Source organism: Cervus elaphus, chromosome 33, assembly GCF_910594005.1.
Source record: "Cervus elaphus chromosome 33, mCerEla1.1, whole genome shotgun sequence".
In the NCBI taxonomy this organism is placed as follows: domain Eukaryota; kingdom Metazoa; phylum Chordata; class Mammalia; order Artiodactyla; family Cervidae; genus Cervus; species Cervus elaphus.
The window spans coordinates 6210821-6232434 of NC_057847.1; the positions used below are offsets into that span (position 1 = coordinate 6210821).

General features: G+C 38.4%; 1 protein-coding gene across 1 annotated transcript in view; it reads right to left on the reverse strand.

Annotated features, from left to right (window-relative positions):
• The window catches only part of UGGT1 (UDP-glucose glycoprotein glucosyltransferase 1), a 112871-nt gene extending 91466 nt beyond the window's left edge, over window positions 1-21405 (reverse strand). Inside the window, exons 1-8 of the mRNA XM_043894221.1 lie at window positions 21176-21405; window positions 16478-16613; window positions 11932-12014; window positions 9069-9199; window positions 5050-5162; window positions 3241-3415; window positions 1792-1888; window positions 882-960 (exon numbers count right to left, since the gene is read on the reverse strand). Of these exons, the coding sequence (XP_043750156.1) occupies window positions 882-960; window positions 1792-1888; window positions 3241-3415; window positions 5050-5162; window positions 9069-9199; window positions 11932-12014; window positions 16478-16613; window positions 21176-21233 (872 nt within the window). The 5' untranslated portion in view covers window positions 21234-21405. The remainder of the gene's footprint in view (window positions 1-881; window positions 961-1791; window positions 1889-3240; window positions 3416-5049; window positions 5163-9068; window positions 9200-11931; window positions 12015-16477; window positions 16614-21175) is intronic.
• Between the last annotated feature and the right edge of the window lie 209 nt (window positions 21406-21614).

Consider the following 21614-nt stretch of genomic DNA (forward strand, 5'->3'; position numbering starts at 1 on the left):
TCAGTATGTGCAGTCACTCTACATGAAATCATCTCTGCTAAACTTGTTACATCATTTTACTCAACCAAATGTTAAAGCTAAAGTATATGAAACTACACCTACATATACTATTTTTATTTTTTAAAAAAGCACACTATAGATGTCCTAATTAAGACTTCCCTCAGCCCTGAGCAGAATTCAGGGTTCAGAACAATGAGAAGTCATATCAGAAATAGCTGCAACATTTAAAATAAAAGCTAAGATTTTTCAGGTAAAAAATTCTAAGATCCTTTCATAAAACAGTTAATGAAATTTTCTTCAAAAAGCCATTTTCTATCTTCTTTCATATAAAGAAAATTGCAATAAAATGTATTTCAACTGAACACATAAAATCTTCCATACCTATTATAATTCTTTTGCAATTTTTCAAACTATGCTGAGCATAAGTAAATAGTTATAGACACAACACTGTAAATCAACTATACTTCAATAATTTTTTTTAAGAGACAAAAACAAGCAAAGAAAAATAGCTATAACCTCTTTAAGTTAAAATACACTTGATTTTCTCAGGAAAAGATTACATAAAATTATTAGATTTCTCCTACTACGTGAATCAAAAAGTGGAATGTAACTTTAATGCCACCAACTACAAGGTCCAAAAAGGGAAATCAACTTAAGCCATAAGCAGGCAGTCATAGTATCATGTAAGAATAATGTGCTTCAGAATTACTAAAAATCATAAACATACTAGAAACTAAATGGTCATCTTCTCATATCAGATTACATATGTAAAGTACTCTTGAGAAACAAGAGATATAGTAATGAGAAAGATGATACTTACAATGCTAAGAAGCCTAGAGAGTTAAAGAGAGAAAAACCCTCTCTCAAAAGAATATACATACCTTAACTTTCCAAAGAGAAATCCCTGAACTTCATCAATAGGATCACTTTCACCAATCACTGTGGTGTTAACTTCAGTTCCTACAAAAGCACAGCAGTTACATGTCTAATCATTCAGAATATAAAAATATTAACTTCATAAAATTTGAAAAATATAAGAAAACATTTTAAAATACCTGAAACTATAATAGCATTTATAAATGTGTTTTTGATATATCCTGTGTTCCTGGATAAAGTAAGAATGTATTTTTCCTTGAACTTTGGAAATTTTTAATTTAAATACTTCAAAATTAAGAATAACAGATATTTCAATATCAAAATTCTGAGGAATTTGTAACTAGGCAACTTAATCCTAGATATAACTATTGAGAAAAAAATGAAGTGCTAAGCTACCTCCCATGTACCAAAATCAACCATTTTTACCTTTAAAATAAAGCAAAAGACATAAAAAGAGTACACATAAACCTTGTTGAAATTCAAAACCCTAGCATATTACAAGAAGAAGTATCCACAATAAACTGTTCCAAGTCAGAAAATGACAACAACAAAATTAAACTGTTAATTAATAGTTTAAGATTTCATATTGGATCACAAATTAATTACTGTTTGTGAGCTACTTATTATCAATAACAGTAGCTACTATTTACTGAACTTTATTGTACAAAAAACTTTGTAAAATTTTTTTACCTATACATCTTATTTTCTCTTCACAAATACTTTAAGAGGCATGTATCATTAACCACGTTCTATAGAGTAAAACATTAGGAATTTTTCACCCTACAGAATTTGTCACCCAGCTCAAATATAACAGAACCAAGATTCAAACACCGCTTCATCATTCTCCTCGATCTATTCTATTCCCCTTTAACTTGTATCTAAAGAAAACGCGTTGGTCTTAATTTACAAATTCACCTTTCACCTGAGTATCATCCTTGGCCTTGTACTCAGTGCTCTTAATGGCCAGCTCCACACCATAGCCAGAGAGGTAAACAGGCTCCTTCCTGGGATTCTGCAGACAGAGCAAGCATTCCATCACCACCGAGCTCCCACACCATCACGACCACCTAGCTCTTAATGCACCATGGCAGACAGAGTGCAACCACATTAATGTCATGTAGTCATCACCTAGGATTATGCACTCAGGATATGCTTGAACTTCTATGGGAATCCTTAGATTGTGGATCCTGCCACAAGTGTGAGAACTGGGATTCCAAGGTAGAAACAAAACTGGATGAAGGCATAGTGGAAAGTATAATGGTCACCAAACTATATGAAGAAATGGAGAAAATAAAAAAGAAGCTCTGGACCTACACAGGGTTGAAAACTGGTTAGGTTTCAAACCTTGAAGTGCTTTGTTGAGACCATGTGTGTAAATGTGTGTGTTTGTGTGTGAACATTTTTTTACTGAATTTAAATGTCTTCAGATAGGGTTTGGGCTAACCAAATGTCACAGGCTTGCCATCATCCTGAATGAGGATGGCCTTTTAATACCAGCAATAGAACATAGCAGGGCAGGGTCAGAAACTGGATACTGACAAATCTGGTTCTGCTCATGTAAGTCTTCCTTTAAAATTTTTATTCCACAGGAACTTAACACTCAGTATTTACTGAGCTCAATATGACAAAGAGACTTTAAAGGCTAACGATCTTTACATATAAATATTTTAAATGCTAAATGCTACCCAAAGTTTGAAAACCTTAATTTCAAACCAATTCTGCTAGATTTTATCTCTTTAGACATTCTCCTCCTTCTACCAAATGAAAAATTCCAAAAAGGAGGGGGAAAAAAGGGTTTAGAAAGGAATTGAATTCAAGAATCAGTTTCATAGTATGATGCCCATATTAAATCTGGATGAAATTAAATGTAATTTACATAGTTCATTTTGAAATAAAACGTAACTTTTACATTGGTGTTGTTTAACTGCTAAGCCGTGTCTGACTCTTTGTGACCCCCGTGGACTGTAGCCCACCAGGCTCCTCTGCCCATAGGATTTCGCAGGCAAGAATACTGGAGTGGGTTGCCATTTCCTTCTCCAGGGGATCTTCCTGATCCAGGGATCAAACCTGCATCTCCTGCTTGGCAAATGGATTCTTCACCACTGAGCCACCTGGGAAGCTATTTTTAAAGCATAATTTTATTTAAAAATTTTAAAGCATAACTTTATACAGTCATTTTTTAAAGCATAATTATTTACATTTCTTCAGTAAGACAAGCAAAGTATAAATAACAGATTTGATGAAAGTACCACAGTTTCCAAAGAAGTAGTTCAAGTCATTTTATAAAGGGTGAAGTTATTAGCTTAAGGGCTAAGGTTGTCTTGGGCAAATTAACATTTAAAACAGTAACAAGTCAATACTTACTGATACATAATGTCTGAATACGTAATTTATTTTGCCTGCATTGCTTTTTGAAACAAGTTGTCGGTGGAAATTATAAAACTCCTCAGAGCCAATCTCAGAGTAGAAAATAACCGCTGAGCTTTCAGGATTAGATGAGGGGTATCTGTGATCTCCTTTGAACAATAAAGGTTTTGGTCTGAAAATAAATATTAAAAGCTTAAGACTGTTAACTTTAAAAAAGTTTTTAAATGTTAAAAACAGTACAAAATGAAGCTACAGCAATGATAATTTAAGTAAAGATTATAAGCATCTTAATAGAAAATTGAGGATCACAATCTTAAATAGCTTTTAGTTAGTAAGAATACTGTCAGATATAAGTCTTATTGGTGCATAATTAAAAATAACAAATGTAAATTATATAAATTATAAAATGTAGACTTTGACTAGAAATTGTTACCAATTCCTAAAGAAGAGGGGGGAGCCAGGAAACAAATACATATCCAGACCTCATAGTACTAAAACTTTAGTAAATTATTCTACTATATAAATAGAATATAATTATCTTTTTATCTGAAAACCTAAGTGTGAGTAATGCAAAACAGCAGGGATGATTTTAAGCACATAATTGCCCAATCACAGCATCTCCCTTCTCTATCATTTTTACCATTATGATCATCCTACTACTGGATCTAACATTTATTTAGGTTTTCGTCATAAATTTTGAAACTCCCCTCCTCAAGAAAACTCCTTTAAGAATGGCATCAAGGAATTAACAGATCATAATGCATAGACGTTATGACCTACCAATCCCTCTTAAGGAGGTACACCTACATGTACTAAGTGGAAGATGCCTCTTATAAAAATAAACCCACCTACCTGCATAAATTTATAACCACAGAAAAAAAGGATAAGAGAATATATGCCAATCCATTAAAAAGTTACCACATCTCAGAAGAGGAAACATTATCACTCTTTTCTTTATAAAGGTCTGCGTTATTGTAACAAATGAGACAAAGAATTTTTCAACTTGTGTTCCCCAGTGAACAGCACTTTGCCATGCAGCCAGTTTCAAAAGCCCACACCTCCCCACTGAGATGCTGAATGCTGCTCACTGTGTTTGTGGTTATCACCCTGAGGGAAAAGCATGCATATCATTTGGCGGGCACAGGACAGATGCTGAGCAGGTGATCTCACTAAAGAAGAACTTCCTCATCTAAAACACCCTTGGCACTTCTGGCACAGAGCAACCTCAGAAAGAGAGATCGCTGTTATCCTATTTACAAAAGTATGAGAGGATATAAAGAGGGGTTACTGCCCTAGCCAGATAGCAAGAAGTACCTATTATTTGTCCATCACAGGAAACCTACCTTTAAGTAAAAAAGTCAGCCTATTAATTACCAATATTCAAATTAAGCTTGCAATTATCTTAAATAATCTCCTTTGTCTGAAAGTAATACTATCCTTAGAGATCATTACCATTAATATCATTACTCCAGGCACTGGTTTTAATACACAGAATATTCTTTACTAAGCTGATGAAAAAGCCTATGTAACATCTCTGATATAGTCATTAGTAAATAACAGTAAGTACTCTTATTATCTCTATTTCGAAACAAGATGAGGAAAGAAAGGTTATATACTTTGCTTAAGTAGGCAAAACCATTTTAAGTGATGGAGTTGGGATTTAAATCTAGTCAGTCTGGTTCCAGAATCCATATTCTAAACCACTATACTCACGAACTACAAAACCCAGAAGAAAAATCAGAAGGTGCAATTTGAAATAGAAGAAATCCCAATGAATGCAGGACACTTAAATAAACACAAATGTACCTTTCAGAAGCTGTTAGTAGAAGAGTCTCAAGGGTATCAAAATCACAAGTCTTCTTTCCATGCACTGAAAAAAATGAATTACATCCTTCTGGTGGCGGTTCATCAGCTGCTATCTGTCATTTAAGATACAAAACATTTTTAAAAATAATTTCTAACCAAAGACAAGATAAAAAATGAATATTCTAAATAGGTAATAAAATGATAATAAAACATCAGTGAAAACAAAGGCAACATCTACTGAACATTTATCATGTGACAGGAGTAAGAGTTTTATACTTCACTACTTTCCTTCTTATACTAGTTCACCTAGCTCCTCCCAATATCACTCCATGAAGTAGGTGTGATTATTATTCCGAAAACAGAACTTTAAAATTCTATCTTAGAAGATATCAAAAGCTATCCAGGGAATACAATATGTACCTTGCAGAAAACTAAGCTTACAAACGTCAGTTGGAGGTGTCAAAGTGTAACAATGTAGTCTTAAGTATAATATGCAGATTAATGCAAAGCCCTTCCCTGAAACAGGAAGACTGACAATGCATCTAAAAAACCACAGAACTAAAAGAAGAGCATAGATGGAAAGGTGAAATCACCCCAGGAGCACAGCAAGATATGTAAAAGAAAGGCTGAATGAGTTATGGGGTATGTTCAGAGTAAAACGTACTAACGCCCAGGCACACCACCACAAGTCCACCCCCACCTTTGCTGAGAGGCACAGCGAGACACACGAGTGTAAAGAAACGGGAAAGAGAAAGGACACGGTGACAAGCACTGCTATGTGCACTGATGTCACTTAGGTAATATATTCATACTGAATGTTCTTTTCTATGGCTGGAATACAAATAATTAAGCAAAGAGGGGGAGAAATGGAAAGCTTGCTATGAAAAATCAACATTAAAACTTTTCGTTACATTGTCTTTTTTAAAGTTATTACAAAACTTCCAAACTTCTATTTGTAAAAAGAAAGAATAGCACCATAAACTCCCATGTACCCATGATGAGCATTTCAGTAATTATCAATTTATGGCCACATCTTATTTTCTCCACTGTCCTACCACACTTCATTGGATCATTTTGATATGCACTCCAAATAACATTTCATGCATGTTTCAGTATCTCTCATTAAAACACAAAAATTATTTATTTAGTTTTTCTTGGTCACACCATGTGGCTTGCAGAATCTCAGTTCACTTAACAGAGATTAAACCTGGGCCATGGCAGTGAAAGTCCAAAGACCTAACCTCTAGACCATCAAGGAACTCCCAAAACACAGAGTTGTTTTTTTTTTTTAATCATACCACCATTATCACTTTTAACTAGTAATACAGGGTTTCTCTGGTGGTCCAGTGGTTAGGAATCTGCCTTGCAATGCAAGGGACACCAGTTCAATCCCTGGTCCAGGACAATCCCACATGCCACGGAGCAACTAAGCCCAGGCATCACAGCTACTCATGCAGTGCTCTAGAGCCCGTGAGCCGCAACTGCTTTAGCCCACGCACCCCAGAGGCCGTGCTCCACAAAAGAGGCCACTGCAGTGAGAAGCCCTTGCACTGCAACTAACAGCAGCCCCTGCTCACCACAACTAGAGAAAGCCCGCATGCAGCAAGGAAGACCCACCACAGCCGAAAAATAAAAACAAGTAAACAAATAAAACCTCAAGCTTTAAAATAAACAACCAAAAAAAAAGTCATACAGTTCTGTTTTGATGGCCATTGGCAGCAGAGTTTTTCAGTCTTCTTAAGTGCCCTCATTAGAGCAAAAATGACAACAGAAACCAATGGACCACATCTATGACAAAACCAAGGGGAAGGAACTCTCCATGATAGAAAATACAGAAAGACCTGCAGTTATCAGAGGTCATGGAAGCAGAGGGAAACTGCCGAGATTCTAATGATTCTGAGAATAAGAAAACCCTGAAACAGCCAACAGGTTTTCACTGGCAAGTATGATGGACCAACTGGTTTTGTTCAGCCTAATATTAGGTAAGCACATGGCAGTCTGACCTCTGTGAACGTGGAACTTACAAGCTAGGACTCCCGTCCAGGGAAGGGCCCCATGCAAAGGAGAAACTTTTGAGGGCAGAATAATACTTGAGTAGGACAGAAATAAGAGACAATAAAAGAAAAAGTCCAAATAAAAGCTGAAGAAGGGAACAGAGTCAGGAAATTTCAAAAAGCAAGCTACCTTTTTTTTAAAGTCACCATATTTTAACATAACATAAAATCAACAGGATAGGGAACCAGGGAGGTTAAAGAAAACAAATTTCACATCACATTGAGCAGAGAAAGTCTGTGTCAAATGCCATTAAAAGTTACTGTAAAAAAGAGGAGGGGGAAGAACAGTAACACTCTTAGTCTTACAAGAAAAATTTCTGCAATGATAACGATATACTGGGAATTCCATGGGAGTCCAGTGGTTAGGACTCAACACTTTCACTGCCAGGGCCCAGATACAATCCCTGGTTGGGGAACAAACATCCCCTGTAAGCCACCTGGTGTGGCCAAAAAAAAAATGTATAGGGCAAACTGTAAGTTACTCAACAGAAAAGAAAGGGATGGAGGGAGAACCTATAAACTAAGAGACCACAATCCCCCCCCAAAATTAATAAATTTGTAAAACAACTGAGAAAACTAAACTCTATTGTATGGAGAGGCACTTGGGCAATCTTGGGCAATGAAATGATTTTTTAAAAGAAAACAACAAATGATTCCAAAAGAAGAAAGTGACTCCTTTTGAAGGGCAAAAGTCAGCTGTGGTGGGGACACAGCACACGAAGGGCTTCCATGGTGCCAAGCTAAGTTCAATTTCTTGACCTGGGTAAAAATCACAAAAGTGTTCACTTCATCATAATGCATCACACTACACATTTCTTGTGAGTTGCTGTCTATACCAATTTCATTTCAGAATTTAAAAATGGTTTTAAAATTAGCATTTCTTTTATATCAAACATACAATCAGGGTACAAACAGCTATGATTCTCTTGCTCTCTATTTTTTTTACAAGTTTGTTCAACTCAAAATCCGGTAAGATCCACACACCACATTAAGGTGACACATTTTTAAGTTTCTCTTGAAGTTCCTCCTTCCCTCTTTTCTTTTCCTTTTAATGTATTTGTTGATAAAATCAGATCATTTTGCCATAAAGTCTCTCACATTCTAGCTTTTCCTGACTATAGCCCTATAATATCTCTTCACATTTCCTATCTGCAGTTCTCCTGTGATCTACAGACTATGATGACCCTCGGGGTTAAATGGTTTAGCAAAACTGCATCTCTGTTCAGCTGTGCTATATAAAGGAAGTCTGTAGTTTCAGGTTTTTTGCGTAGGCATTTTTTTTCCTTAAATGACAATAAGTGCAAATTCAGTTCAGTTCAGTTCAGTCGCTCAGTCGAGTCTGACTCTTTGCGACCCCATGAACCACAGCATGCCAGGCCTCCCTGTCCATCACCAACTCCTGGAGTCCACCCAAACCCATGTCCATCAAATCAGTGATGCCATCCAACCAGCTCATCCTCTGTCGGCCCCTTCTCCTCCTGCCCTCAATCTTTCCCAGCATCAGAGTCTTTTCCAACGAGTCAGCTCTTCGCATGAGGTGGCCAAAGTATTGGAGTTTCAGCTTCAGCATCAGTCCTTCCAGTGAACACCGAGGACTGATCTCCTTCAGGATGGACTGGTTGGATCTCCTTGCAGTCCAAGGGACTCTCAAGAGTCTTCTCCAACACCACAGTTCAAAAGCATCAATTCTTCAGCACTCAGCTTTCTTTATAGTCCAACTCTCACATCCATACATGACCACTGGAAAAACCATAGCCTTGACTAGACAGACCTTTTTTATAATATGTTGTTTGAAGATTTAACATCATCAGTTTTGCTTGTTATTTACAAACAAATTGTAAATCCTAGAACATTTCAGGTAGACAAGGTACAGTGCTGTAACACAATGACAGGACAACTGCAATATATCCAATCATGTTATACAACCCCTAAAAAAATACTGTCACATGGAAGCACTGAACTCACCTGCTGGAAGGCTTGTATTGTAGCTGAGTATGAGCGAAGAGACAGACAAAATTTCAACAAATTCTGCTGTAGTGGTGACAGAAATTGAAATGCAGCTTCCAATATTGCATGATAATAGGAATAATCAGTACCTGTCAGGAAGAATATTAACCAAAATAATTTTATATGACTACAGGTATCCAAATAAGGTAGCTCACAAAGTATAAAGCTATGTGTTACAAAAGCATATGATTGCAAAATGTTACCACTATATTGTCTTGTAAAGTGAAAGTTAGTTGCTCAATCCTGTCTGACTCTTTGCAACCCCATGGACTGTAGTCCTTGAGGTTCCTCTATCCATGGGATTCTCCAGGCAAGAATACTGGAGTGGGTAATCATTCTCTTCTCCAGGGAATCTTTCCGACCCAGGGATCAAACTCGGGTCTACTACATTGCAGGAGAACCCTTTAACCTCCTGGGCCACCAGGGAAGCAAGGCATACTGTCTTGAGCTGTTATCAAATGCTTAGAATTACTTAGAGTATACTGTGCAACTGATTCTTCCTCTCTTCAATCCTTTTTTCACTATTCCCTCTCCCTGGACTGAGATTTTCCCACTTACCTGGATGACTCACTCCCACCTTCTTCTTCAGGAAGAATTCCGTTTATGAGAGCACCTATTCCACGGAGGCATTCCCAGTCCCTACTCCCACACCTCAATCAATCATGTTCCTCTCTTCTTTACTCCCATATTTCTTTGGTTACTCTTTCACTTAGCATATTCTTCACTCATTTACTTAATCACTAACTACCCCCCCAATAGTCTTTGAGCCCCTGCACACAGAAACTATGATGTGTCTTTGTGTCCCCTGGCACATGTTATCTACTCAAATAACCCAACAAGACTGAGCAATGTAATGAGGAAGTACAAGATATTAAACGATGTTAATAAAACTATGGTTTGGGGTGAGGCATTAAAACAAACAATTGAAACAAATTATCTGGGGGGAAAATACATGTAGCAGTATAAAAAAATCCCCGGGATATATTAAATGAAAATCACAAGGTACAAAACAACATATTTAGTACACTACTTTTTCTTACTGTGAGAAAGAATAAGAAATAAGAATACATACTTATGTATTGGATTGGCCAAAAAGGTTATTCAGGTTTTTCTGTAAAATAGTATGGAAAAACCTGAACGAATTTTTGGTCAACTCAATAGTTGTTAAAAAAAAAAAGAAAAACAAAAAAAAATACTGAAGGCTAAACAAATTAATTTTAAATGGTTATAAAAAGCCAAGAGAAACAGAAGGAACAAGATTTTTCTGTGTATAGCCTTTCATATAGCTTTGGTTTTTCTTCTAAAATTTTACTTTAAAAAAAAAATAAAATAAAATAAAATAAAATTTTACTTTATAATGAAGTATAGTTGATTAACAATATTATGATAGTTTCAGGTATGTGAAGCTTTGACTTTTAAACTACTATTATCTATTTTTGAAAAATTTAAGAAAGAATTTTGAAAATATTTAACATTTTAAAAAGCAAACTGTAAAAGGTTCTGTATGACATTAGCACCTTCAAAGTAGAAAAAGAGATCAGAAAGAAATGTCTTAAAATGTTTTGTGAAGTCACTCAGCTGTGTCCAACTCTTTGCGACCCCATGGACTGCAGCCTACCAGGCTCCTCCGTCCACGGGATTTTCCAAGCAAGAATACTGGAGTGGATTGCCATCTCCTTCTCCAGGAGATCTTCCCAACCCAGGGATTGAACCCAGGTCTTCTGCATTGTAGGCAGACACTTTACCATCTGAGCCACAAGGGAATGTTGCCAGAATGTTAAAAGTGACTATCTTTGGGTAGTAGGACTATGAATGATATTTCAAATAAAGTGTTTAATATACTTCTATGGTCACTTCCAAGAATCATACTCTCCTAACTTCAACCAAAAACACACTAGCATTTATACTGAAGAAATTTCACTTTAAATGTCAGTTCAAATTTCACTATAAAATCCACTTTGATAAATTTATGAAACTGTAAACTAAAATGATTTTTTTGGTTACTTGAACAATTCTAGTTGACTCTAAATTATTTAACTAAAGCTTACAGATGCTTGTTCAAAACTTTTACATATTTAAACTGCAAAAAAAGATTTAGACTTCACTTTTTAAATATGCTCTAATTTTTTAAATCATAAAGTTAAAAATCAATTCAAACATTAACAGCAGTCACATATTTATAATTTTTACACATTTTCACTTCAACAAGGACTTATGCCTGTCAATGCAATATTCAAGGTTTTAACTACTCATGTATCAGCATCTTTGACTATTAATGTCCACATTCTATATAGTTTACATTGAATTAGAAAATGTTTGTGAAAGTTCATAAAAAACTAAACAAGTGATACAGTTTACATTAATCCGACACCTTGACACTCTAGTTGTGAGTGGTTGGCATGCGTAATGGAAAACATTTTGGATGGCACTCAATGAGAAGAAACTTAACAAATAACAGATCAGTTGAGTAATTCATAACAAAAGAAAGCAAATCAAATCTGATGGTTATTATGTAGATGCTAAATGATTCTAAATGAATTTGACTTCTGCAAAATATTCACATAGCACTTTCAATAAAAGAACACAAAAGAACAAAAAACAAGGGGGTGAAAAATCAAAGGCAATTCTTATTGCCAAAGTTGTAAACTTTTTCAAAAATAATTACTAGTTTGTGTTGACTCTGCTGGCTGCCATGACAATTCTACTCACTAAAGATAAAAATGTTTTTCATTAATTGCCATGCCACCATACTCTGAAAGAGACCATATTTCTAATATATTCCCAGACACCAAAGTCAAAGAAGCATCTGCTTCTATTTTACCGTGATGATCTGATGATCCGATATTTTGACTGGCTTCTACAAAATCCCAAAATTTCTCTTGACTGTCTTCTGCTAAAAACTCACTGAGAGAAAAGAGAGAAATATCAGAAATAAAACAACTTAATAAAAATCTTCCAATATAAGTTATATTACTAAGGAGAGTAAAAATAAGCTTTTAAGTTTCCAAATGTCCAAAGCTTGGCTTTTATTTGATAATATATATTATATATGAATATATGTAATATATTTCAATAAAATATTTTCTAACTTTAGGTAACTCTTACTAGCTTATTAGCTATTAATAATTAGCTTCATAGTTCATTCACTTAACAGCTTCACAGGTATTCCTTAAGAATCCTAGAATAATAGAAATGTAACAACAGGGAAGTCCCAATATAAAGAAAGGTTATGAAATCTCATTTGTGAAAATGCTGTCAGTAGTGGAAGCAGAATTAGGAATTTATAATTCTAATACTAGTTCTGCTCACTCATTTTCTGAAAGACTTACAAAGAACAAAAAAATATGTTTCGCCTAAGGTTCTGAGGAAAACGTAACTCCTAGAAACATTTCTAGGAGACTAAAGGCAGCATGCTGTAATCTTTTTAAATCCATAAATCCAAACTTTGAAGACCATCAAATTTTAAAGTTAGCCCTGATTTAATAAAATCAGGTCTTAGAACTTAATGCCATCTTAATTTTTTCCTTGACTTCACTGTACCGACCTAAAATAAAATAATGTCTATTCTACTTCACTCAAGAGCCTTTAAAATCCAGAGAAGAAAACGCAGGTACTCATTGAATGATTCGTGTAAATCGGTTACTTCTCCTCCAAGCCATACCAATGTAGTGGTGGTCTTTCCCTGTCTTAGAGCAAACTACAGATCTGGATCTCAGCTTACCTAGCCAAAGGAAGACTTTCCCATTACTTGTCAACACTGGGATGTACAACTGTCACTCTACTCCACAGCTAGACACAGAAATATGGGAAAAATAAGAAACATTTCCTGGTAATGCACAGCTTCTCTAAAAATAGGTTTCTGAAAATACCCATTATAATAATGTATTATTTAGTGCCTCCTTGAGTGGCATTTTTCTAGGCTTTCGAGTAACTGACACAGACATCACACCAATCTTATAATAGCTTACAATGTAAGAAAACAGGTATTAAGACCAATTATGATGTATAAATAAATGCTAAATTCATGAATTAAAGCAGCATTCACAAGATAAGTGAGCAGAAGGGGGAGAAGTAACACACTCATTAGTTGTGAGAACAAGGGTTCACTTAAGCTAAGACCCTCCTACAAAGGCCATATGCACATAAATATATACTTTTCATATAATTACAGGAAAACATAAACATCCATTCTTTCTCACCCCAATGCATAAGTAAGTCTTACAATGTCTAAGTGTCAAACTGTCTTAAGAAAACTAATTACCAGATCCACTGAACTAAGCCATGGAAGATAAGAACAGTACAAGATACTATTAAAAGGAACGCTGCCATTTGCTTACAGTATGCTTCAATTTGTTTGCTTTTTGCTCTAAATTGTTTTTTAGCTTCTGATATCTATTCCACTGAGTGAAAAATCAAGTTTTACAGAAGACATTCTACGGTGTCTGGGATTTGCTTTACAATGTCTTAGTGGGAGAAGGTAGGAAGGTGGTGATAGTGATGGTTATTGGACTTGAGTTGACAATCGCTAAAACTGGGTGACAGGTAGAGAGAGAGCACATCATATATAACATTTTCTCCACTTATAAATACATTAACTTTCTTAAGGGCATAGAGGTAGTAAAAGAAAAATCTGGAATTTACATTCCTGTCTTCATCACTCAAATCTTTCAAGCTGCATTCTCAGGCCATTATAATATTTATGTATTCAATAAATGATTGCTTCAGTTTTAATAACAGAACTTTACTTATACAACATTTCTGTTAGTAACTATAGCTGCTCAAAACATATTCAGGACTCTACTTCAATTAAATATTGATGGACAATCAGAAAGCTACAAACCCTTCATTAGCATCAGGTCCAGTCTAAAAATACACACAGGAATATTTTCAGTCCCTAAGGGCCAGAAGCAAGGAAAGCAAAATGTCTGTGTTAACTGCATGCCTCGATGTATGGAGAAATATCTGACCCTTCAGCCTCCCACCATGGACGTGCTGTGACCCACCATCAGTGTCTGCTGTGGATGCGGGAGGGAAGGATGGTGGCCTCAGCCAGCTCTAGAGGTGAATATGGAGTGGTTTCAAACAAGCATAGCATGTTTTGTCTACCCATCCCATTACCCTAGCAAATTATCTGTAAATAGCCACAAAGGAAAACTAAAAATAGTGAACCCAAATGGCAAATGGCCAGGATATCATGAAAAGGGGCTATGTTTGTTATGGGTAAACTGGGGTGAAGGAAACAGTTTATAATACTCACTTCACTGAGATCAAAGAACTGAAAAGAATTGATCAATTAAGGCTGACAATTTGAGCATACTTTCTCAAAAGTCCATAAGTATATGCCATAAGACTCTTCTAAGAAAATATACAAACACCAGTAAGTTTGTCAGTATAAGTGAGAGTAATGGGATGTTACCCAGTTATGAATATTAAGCAGAATATCTTAAAACATCTATTACAGATAGCTACACAAACTTATTTGTAAAGTAGTAGTAAATCTCAATGACTTAGACTGACACCAGACAAATCATCCAAAATAAGATGAGCAGAAAGGAAGAAAAAAACATCCAGTTAGTTATAAGAGTCCTAGCCCAGGCAGTCGCGGACCTCACATGCCTTCACACTTCACTGCTACAAACACCCAAGATCTAACAAGGGGCTCGGCCCATTTATCTAACTAGTTATTGTAACATCACTAGGACATATAAGCAGCAGGGTCTGGTGGGGCGGGCAGGGGGGTTGTTAGGGCCTGGGGTTTGTTTCTGTTGCCCTTTAATTGCTGAGAGGGAGGCATGGAGAAGTGATGGGAGAAAGTCTGTTTGGCAGAAAGTTGGAAGGCTCCTCAGCAAGTCAAGGCCAGCTCCTGCGTGTCCCATGTTCCTACCAGCCTCTCCTCAATACAAAGGAGGCTCTTCCTTAGGAGGTACACCATCAACACAACAAACACTTTGTTCACATCTTTCTAGGGATTAAGGAAAGATGTGAGAATATAAAATGCTAAGTTGAAGGTCACAAAGATAGACCACAAAGTTAACTGATGAACAGTTCAAATTTCCAGCTCTATCAAATTCTGAAATTACTAAATGTTTATCATTCACCTACCTAAATGTATGCTTTAGAAAGATTCGCTGTAGGTCCTAGCTATATGTTATTTGAGATACAATAAAAATAAGCTTCCCTCTATAAACAAAAAAACTAACTAAAAGACAGGTATCTGATTATACTTATGTAACAAACATTTACTAAAATGTATATTTCGTTTATAAAATCTTCCAAGAAATCATTGACTATATTTTACTTTATCAATTTTAAGACATTTTCTTTTTTTTTTTTTCTTCAAGTTTGGGCAATCTTCGTTACTGAGAAATTGAGATGCATGTTTTCTTTTTCTCCCCTAAAAACATACGCATGGTTTCTACAATCTGTCTACTAACTCTTTCTTGCGGTTCACTGAAGTGTTGTCAAGTTTCCTTCAGCTTTCATTTTCTTCCATACTCCCCAGACCAGAGACTCTCTTCTAGTCTGAGAGGTAACGGTGGGAAACTTGGTGTGATTTACTACACATTCATTACACTCTAAATCCCTTCAAAGCCTAGGCCTTTGAAACTCATTTTCTGCACCAAGACCCCAGGAACACAGCAGAAGTAGAAATGGCTGCATGGGGCATAAGGCAAACAGGCAAGAACCAGCCTTCCAGAGTTTCTTGAAGTCCCAGATGGTACTGAGGTAGATGGGGTAGGAGACTAGGGTCCAGTGTGTTTCAGGAAACGCTGCCCAAAGACAACTGTCAATTTTAAGACATATCATTGTTTTATAAAATGCTAAGAGTGAAAGATGCTACCAATAACAACTTGATTAACTGCATTCTGATTTTGGAAAAGCTAACATCAGACAAGACGTGGCCACTTTCTCAGCGCCCCCCTGCACTCTTTTATCTGGGGTCTGTCTCCTTCCAAGTTCTCAGGAGGGCTATGTCCTCCACCCGCACTTCAACAAGCTCTCTTCCCTTTCTTGTATTAAACACCCCTTAGCATCTTGTTCAAATAAACAGAAATTTTCCTTTAAGTACAACACTCTCTTCCTTTATTAGCATATTTACACTCTTCCTGGAAGGCACCATAATAACTTAACCAATTCAGTATATCTGTCTAAAGAAGTCCCTAAGGATCTCTATCATAGTGCAGTCCTAGCCTGCTGACAGAATCTGTGTTCTCTCAGCCTGGGAATGGTACACAACACAGTGCACGCTGAATGGGGCTCTTACTAAACGCATAATGAGAACCCACTCCCTAAAAGCTCCCAAATATTCACTGGCAGAGCCTACATTTTCATTTAAACATGTGAAAGGAAAAAACATGTCTTCTTACCTGGCTTCTAATAACAATGGAGTGGAAAACCATTTTGTTGTAAGAGAGGTCGTAATGGCTTTTGAATCTGCCTTAACTGAGGAAAACAGCCATAGTCCAGTAAGCATAGTCAGAAGGCCCATTTTACGGCAAGCTCCTAGAAAGGGAAAAAAAAGATTTTTCTACAAGGCAATGTTTAAACCTGAATCTTTATACTTAGAGACACAAAATAACATGACTGTGACAGAAATAAAAATGTTTCCAAAATATATAACAGCACATACTATCTATAGATAGTCACTAGATGTTAGTTGATTACTGACACACAACTAAAGGTGTGTGGTTCATTACACTCTTTTCTACAAAGGCTGCACTTCATCTCCTGGGTGCCTACACCATGCAGAGATCAGCCTCTCATCTCGTAGGCTTCACTGGCTGTGGATGAAGGGCTCTAGGGCATGCAGGCTTCAGCAGTTGCAGCATGGGGGTTCAGTGGTTGTGGTTCCCGGGCTCTAGGGCACAGACTCAACAGTTGGGGTGAGCCAGCTAAGTTGCTCCGTGGCAGATGGGATCCTCCAGAGCAGGGATCAAACCCATGTCTCCTGCATTGGCAGGTGAATTCTTCACCACTGAGCAACCCCAAAAAGTTGCTCCTCCACCCTTACCCTTAGTCTCCCACTCTCTAAAATAAGAATAACAGTATCTGCCACAGGGAGAACGAGAAGGCAACATGAAATCACTTTGTAACAAAAGTCACTTTGTAGCAAAAGCACTTTGTAATGTGCCAAGTACTGCCAAGTACTACACAAAAACTACTAAAAGAGTTTGAAGTTCAGGCACTGTTGGTTTCTTGGGAAACAAAAAATTAAATATGAACGTCCCATTTATAAACGTGTAGTGGTTCAGTTGCTAAGTTGTGTCTGTCTCTTGCGACCTCATGGAGTCCGCCAGGCTCTCTATCCATGGTATTTCCCAGGCAAGAATATTGAAGTGGGTTGCCATTTCCTTCTCCAGACAGTCTTCCTGACCCAGGGATCGAATCCCTGTCTTCTGCATTGCAGGTGGATTCTTTACCCTCAGCCACCAGGGAAGCCCCATTTATAAACAGATTTTTTTTTTTTTAATCAACATTAATAAAGACTAGGACTAACCAAACCAGACCTCTGACAATGAAACCTGCTAGCAGGTAAGTCCTGGCTTGGGAGGGTGTGGGGTGTGGGGGTTGCGGGGGGGGGCAGGGCTGGCCGGGAGAGGAAACTGGAAATGAGGTAGGCTCCTCTCCCAAAGAAGCAAAAATTACTGACATTTCCTGCAGAGGGGCAAGCAAGGACCCAAACTGTTGCATACAATTTCAGACCACTCAAGAACTCTCTCAGACACCCTCCCCTGGAGGTTCATGGACTGCAGCCTCAGAAACCTGCTCCTCCTGATAGAACAAACATGGGTTAGTAATAGTCAGAGACCTATGATCAATTCCTGAGTTTGCTAGTTACCAACAGTTTAACCCCAAGCATGTTACCTAATAACTCCTGCACCCTTACCCTTAGTCTCCCACTCTCTAAAATAAGAATAACAGTATCTGCCACAGGGAGAATGAGAAAGCAACATGAAATCACTTGGTAGCGAAAGTCACTTTGTAGCAAAAGTCACTTTGTAATGTGCCAAGTACTACACAAAAACTAACTGCTCTAGCAAAACATGTCATAAGGAAGAGAAGCTAGAAACTATTTTCTAAACTATAGAATAACAGCTCATCACTATTACAAGGCCCCAAAAACACTCCTTGGAAATGTATCCTCTATGGCTGGGGCTGGGGCGGGGGCGGGGGGGGGGGGGGCGGGCGGGGAAGCACTTTGCTGTACTAACACAACATTGTAAATCAACTACAGTGCATGCCTGCTCAATTGTTTCCAACTTTATGACCCCTATGGACTGTAGCCTGCCAGGCTCCTCTGTCCATGGAATTTTCCAGGCAAGAATACTGAAACAGGTTGCCATTTCCTCCTCAAGGGGATCGTCCCAACCCAGGGACTGAACCTGCGTCTCCTGCATTGGCAAGCAGATTCTTTACCACTGCGCCAACAAAAATTTTTAAAAATCCTACCCCCAAATCATCAAGTTCCTAAACCAGAGGCAGTGCACATGAACTATGTTCAAGCAGTAAAAATGCTACAGCTGTGTTCACAATTTTTCCTGCAGGGACCTAGACGTGTTACCCCCAACAGTGATGATTCCAGATGAGAAAATGGATGCCAATGAACAGTACTCCCAGATCCACTGCATGCAGAGTGAGGAGGAGGCTCCTCCCCACTCCACCCGAGCAGACACCCACATTTACTGAGCAATTACTAGAGGCACTCTGGACAGCACCACTGCCAAGAGCTCTGCAAACAGCACGTCCCCAGCCTGTCCACACAAGGCCTGCTCCACTCTGTTGACCTCAGTAAACAGCAGCGCCTAGCAAACAGCAGACAGTCCATAAATACGCTGCATGATGGGTGAAACACTATCACTCCCACCTTAAAAATAAGAAAATGGGAATTCAGAGAGGCTAAGTAACTACCTAATAAATAGCAATAATTGGAACCTACACCTGCCTGTTTTAAAAAGTTCTACAATACCATGCTCTCTGCCCTGGCTTTAAAAAGGGGTTCTTAATGTCCAGACCTAGACTGAGCATACAGCTTTATTATGAGGCCCAAGGCAAGTTCAAGGATTTCTAGGGGCAGAGTCTTTGGGTCCCAAATGGCCAAGAGAGGTACAGTTTCACCTTGAAACCAAGGAACCAAAGGTGCGATCAAGCACCAGCCTAAGAGATCCATACTGGGGCTGATTCTGGGGACAGAGTGTGAGCTCCTCAAGAGCAGGGAGTTTTGTTTGTCACAGTCACATGCCTAGCATAATGCCTGGAACACAGGAGGCCCTCAACATAAACAAACACAGACTTTGTTCATTAACAGATGAATGAAAAGAACTGGGAGAAAAAGGGATGTGGCACCAGCCTAGGACTTAAGAAGGGTGAAAATGAAAACTATGCATCATGACTCACCCAGAGATCCCCTAGACCTGTTTTAAAGACACAGAGAGAGTTCTTGGGGTGCAGCAGAGCATCATTAGAGATGGGAAAGGGAGGAAAGCCATACATTAATGAAGAGCTTTCCCACACCCAAACCCCACATCCTTGATACCACAGGTAACACCAGAGGAAAAGACTGTTCACAGAAGTCAAAATAAGAACCTTTCTGAGTTGTCTTTTGTTTGAGGATACCTTCATTTGCCAAGATCCCATATCACTCTGACCCTAGTAGTCTTTCAAGGTTGCTTATTAAGAGGAATAGTCTGCAAACTAACAGTTGGCAGAATCTTCACTGTGGCACTGCATGATTACAGGCATCACGCTTATGGCATGATGCATAAATTTAAAAGTCTTTAGTAAGTTCCAGGCCCAAATGATTCATCTATAACATCCAGCATGTGGCCTGGTTTCTTCAGTACAAATTAAAGACGCTATCTCTTGCTCATTTATTTAAAATATTCATCAAAGTTATATTATGGCAAGTGTTTATCACTTTTGAAAAACAGAAAAGGCATAAAGTTCTAAGTCATCACCAACTTTTTCCATTCTTAAACTGAAGAAGATAGCTAATGGAACTCAAAAAAACACTTGAAGGGTTCAGGTTAATAGATGAGTTTCAACATATATGGCAATAGCGAGGAAAAATATTATAAAGTACCCTTCTTGAGAAATAAATTTACTTCTGAAATAATTAAATTAATATACATTTATACCTAGAAGTTTCTCCATAGTTCAATCTAGTCCTCGCAAGTTAAACACGCACTGTGAAAGAGTTATACTACTGTACAAAGCAATGTTTATTTCCCTTATTAAAAATGAGTTTCAGCTAAGTTAATCAAAAGCAAATCAAAATGAAAGGCTATAATCAACCCAAATTTTATGTTGCTATCATATAGCTATTTAAAACGTCTTCAAATATCACACTAACATTGGCTGGCCAAGTGCATAACGAATGTTTGCAAAATAGTTAGTGTAGCACACTGTAAGGCATAAGACCCCAAGACTTCAAATGAACAAACTATGATAGTTTTCAAATCTGGCAAAAAGAATGCAAAACAATCTAGAGATTCTGGTCAAGAACACTGAAGAGCTCACGCCCGCAACTCATTGGCGATGTATGCTTATCTTATTCTTCTGGCAGGTCCCACACTAAAAGTGAAACCGGATCATCCAATTTCCAGTCAACAGATCCTTCAAACAAACGAAAACGGTAAACAAAATTCATCACCCGAATTCATTTTAGGGAAAACAGAAATCTATAAAAAGATCCATTTCTTTTTTTCCCACCGCAGTCCTGCAAACCGCTGGCTCTCAACCTCCCTGGGGTCAAGCTTGGTCTGAATTCGTGTTAGGACACGTCCCCCACCTCCGTCTGCACTGGGGCACACGGGTTTCAAAGCTCTTCAATGAAGGCGCAAAGCCGATGAAGAGAGTCCGCGGCCACCCTCGCAGAAACCGGATTTGCCCAGGAAACACTGAAGGACTTCTAGAGGGACTCGAAAAGAGAGGAAGGGCTGAGACACAGGAGGGGAAACTGAGTCAGGAAAGAATCGGAAGATCAAGGTGACCGAGACACAGGGTGGCCTCGCTCCCCAGACCCTCTCTCCGCCGGCGAGACCTCCCTACTCCAACCCCAGGGGTACCTGTCACTGGTCTTGCAGCTGCAGCACACGCGCCACTCTCATCCCCTTTCCAGCCCATGCCAGGGGCCGCGCTCTGTCCGCGACGGCACCTGCGACAACGCCGGGGCGGGGCAGGACAGTGGCGCAGGCGGCAGCAGCTGCGCCAGTGAGCGGCCGACACGCGCCTTTCCCGCGGCTCTGCTCAGAAGCCGGCCTCGCAAAGGAGAGACCAGCTCCCGACCGCCCTTTACTTCCGCTTCCTACTGGCTAGCGCCGGAGGACTTCCGGCTACCGAGTCGCGGCCAGGGCCGCCCAGAGCGCCACGCTACTGCCATCTTACTTCCGAAGAGGTTCCGCCTCGCTCCTTGCTTCCGGAGGTTCAGTTTGATTGGCGAGGCGCTGTTCTTTGAGGTTTTGTGGACATGTAAGGGGACAACTGAGACAGAAAAGCTCTACCACA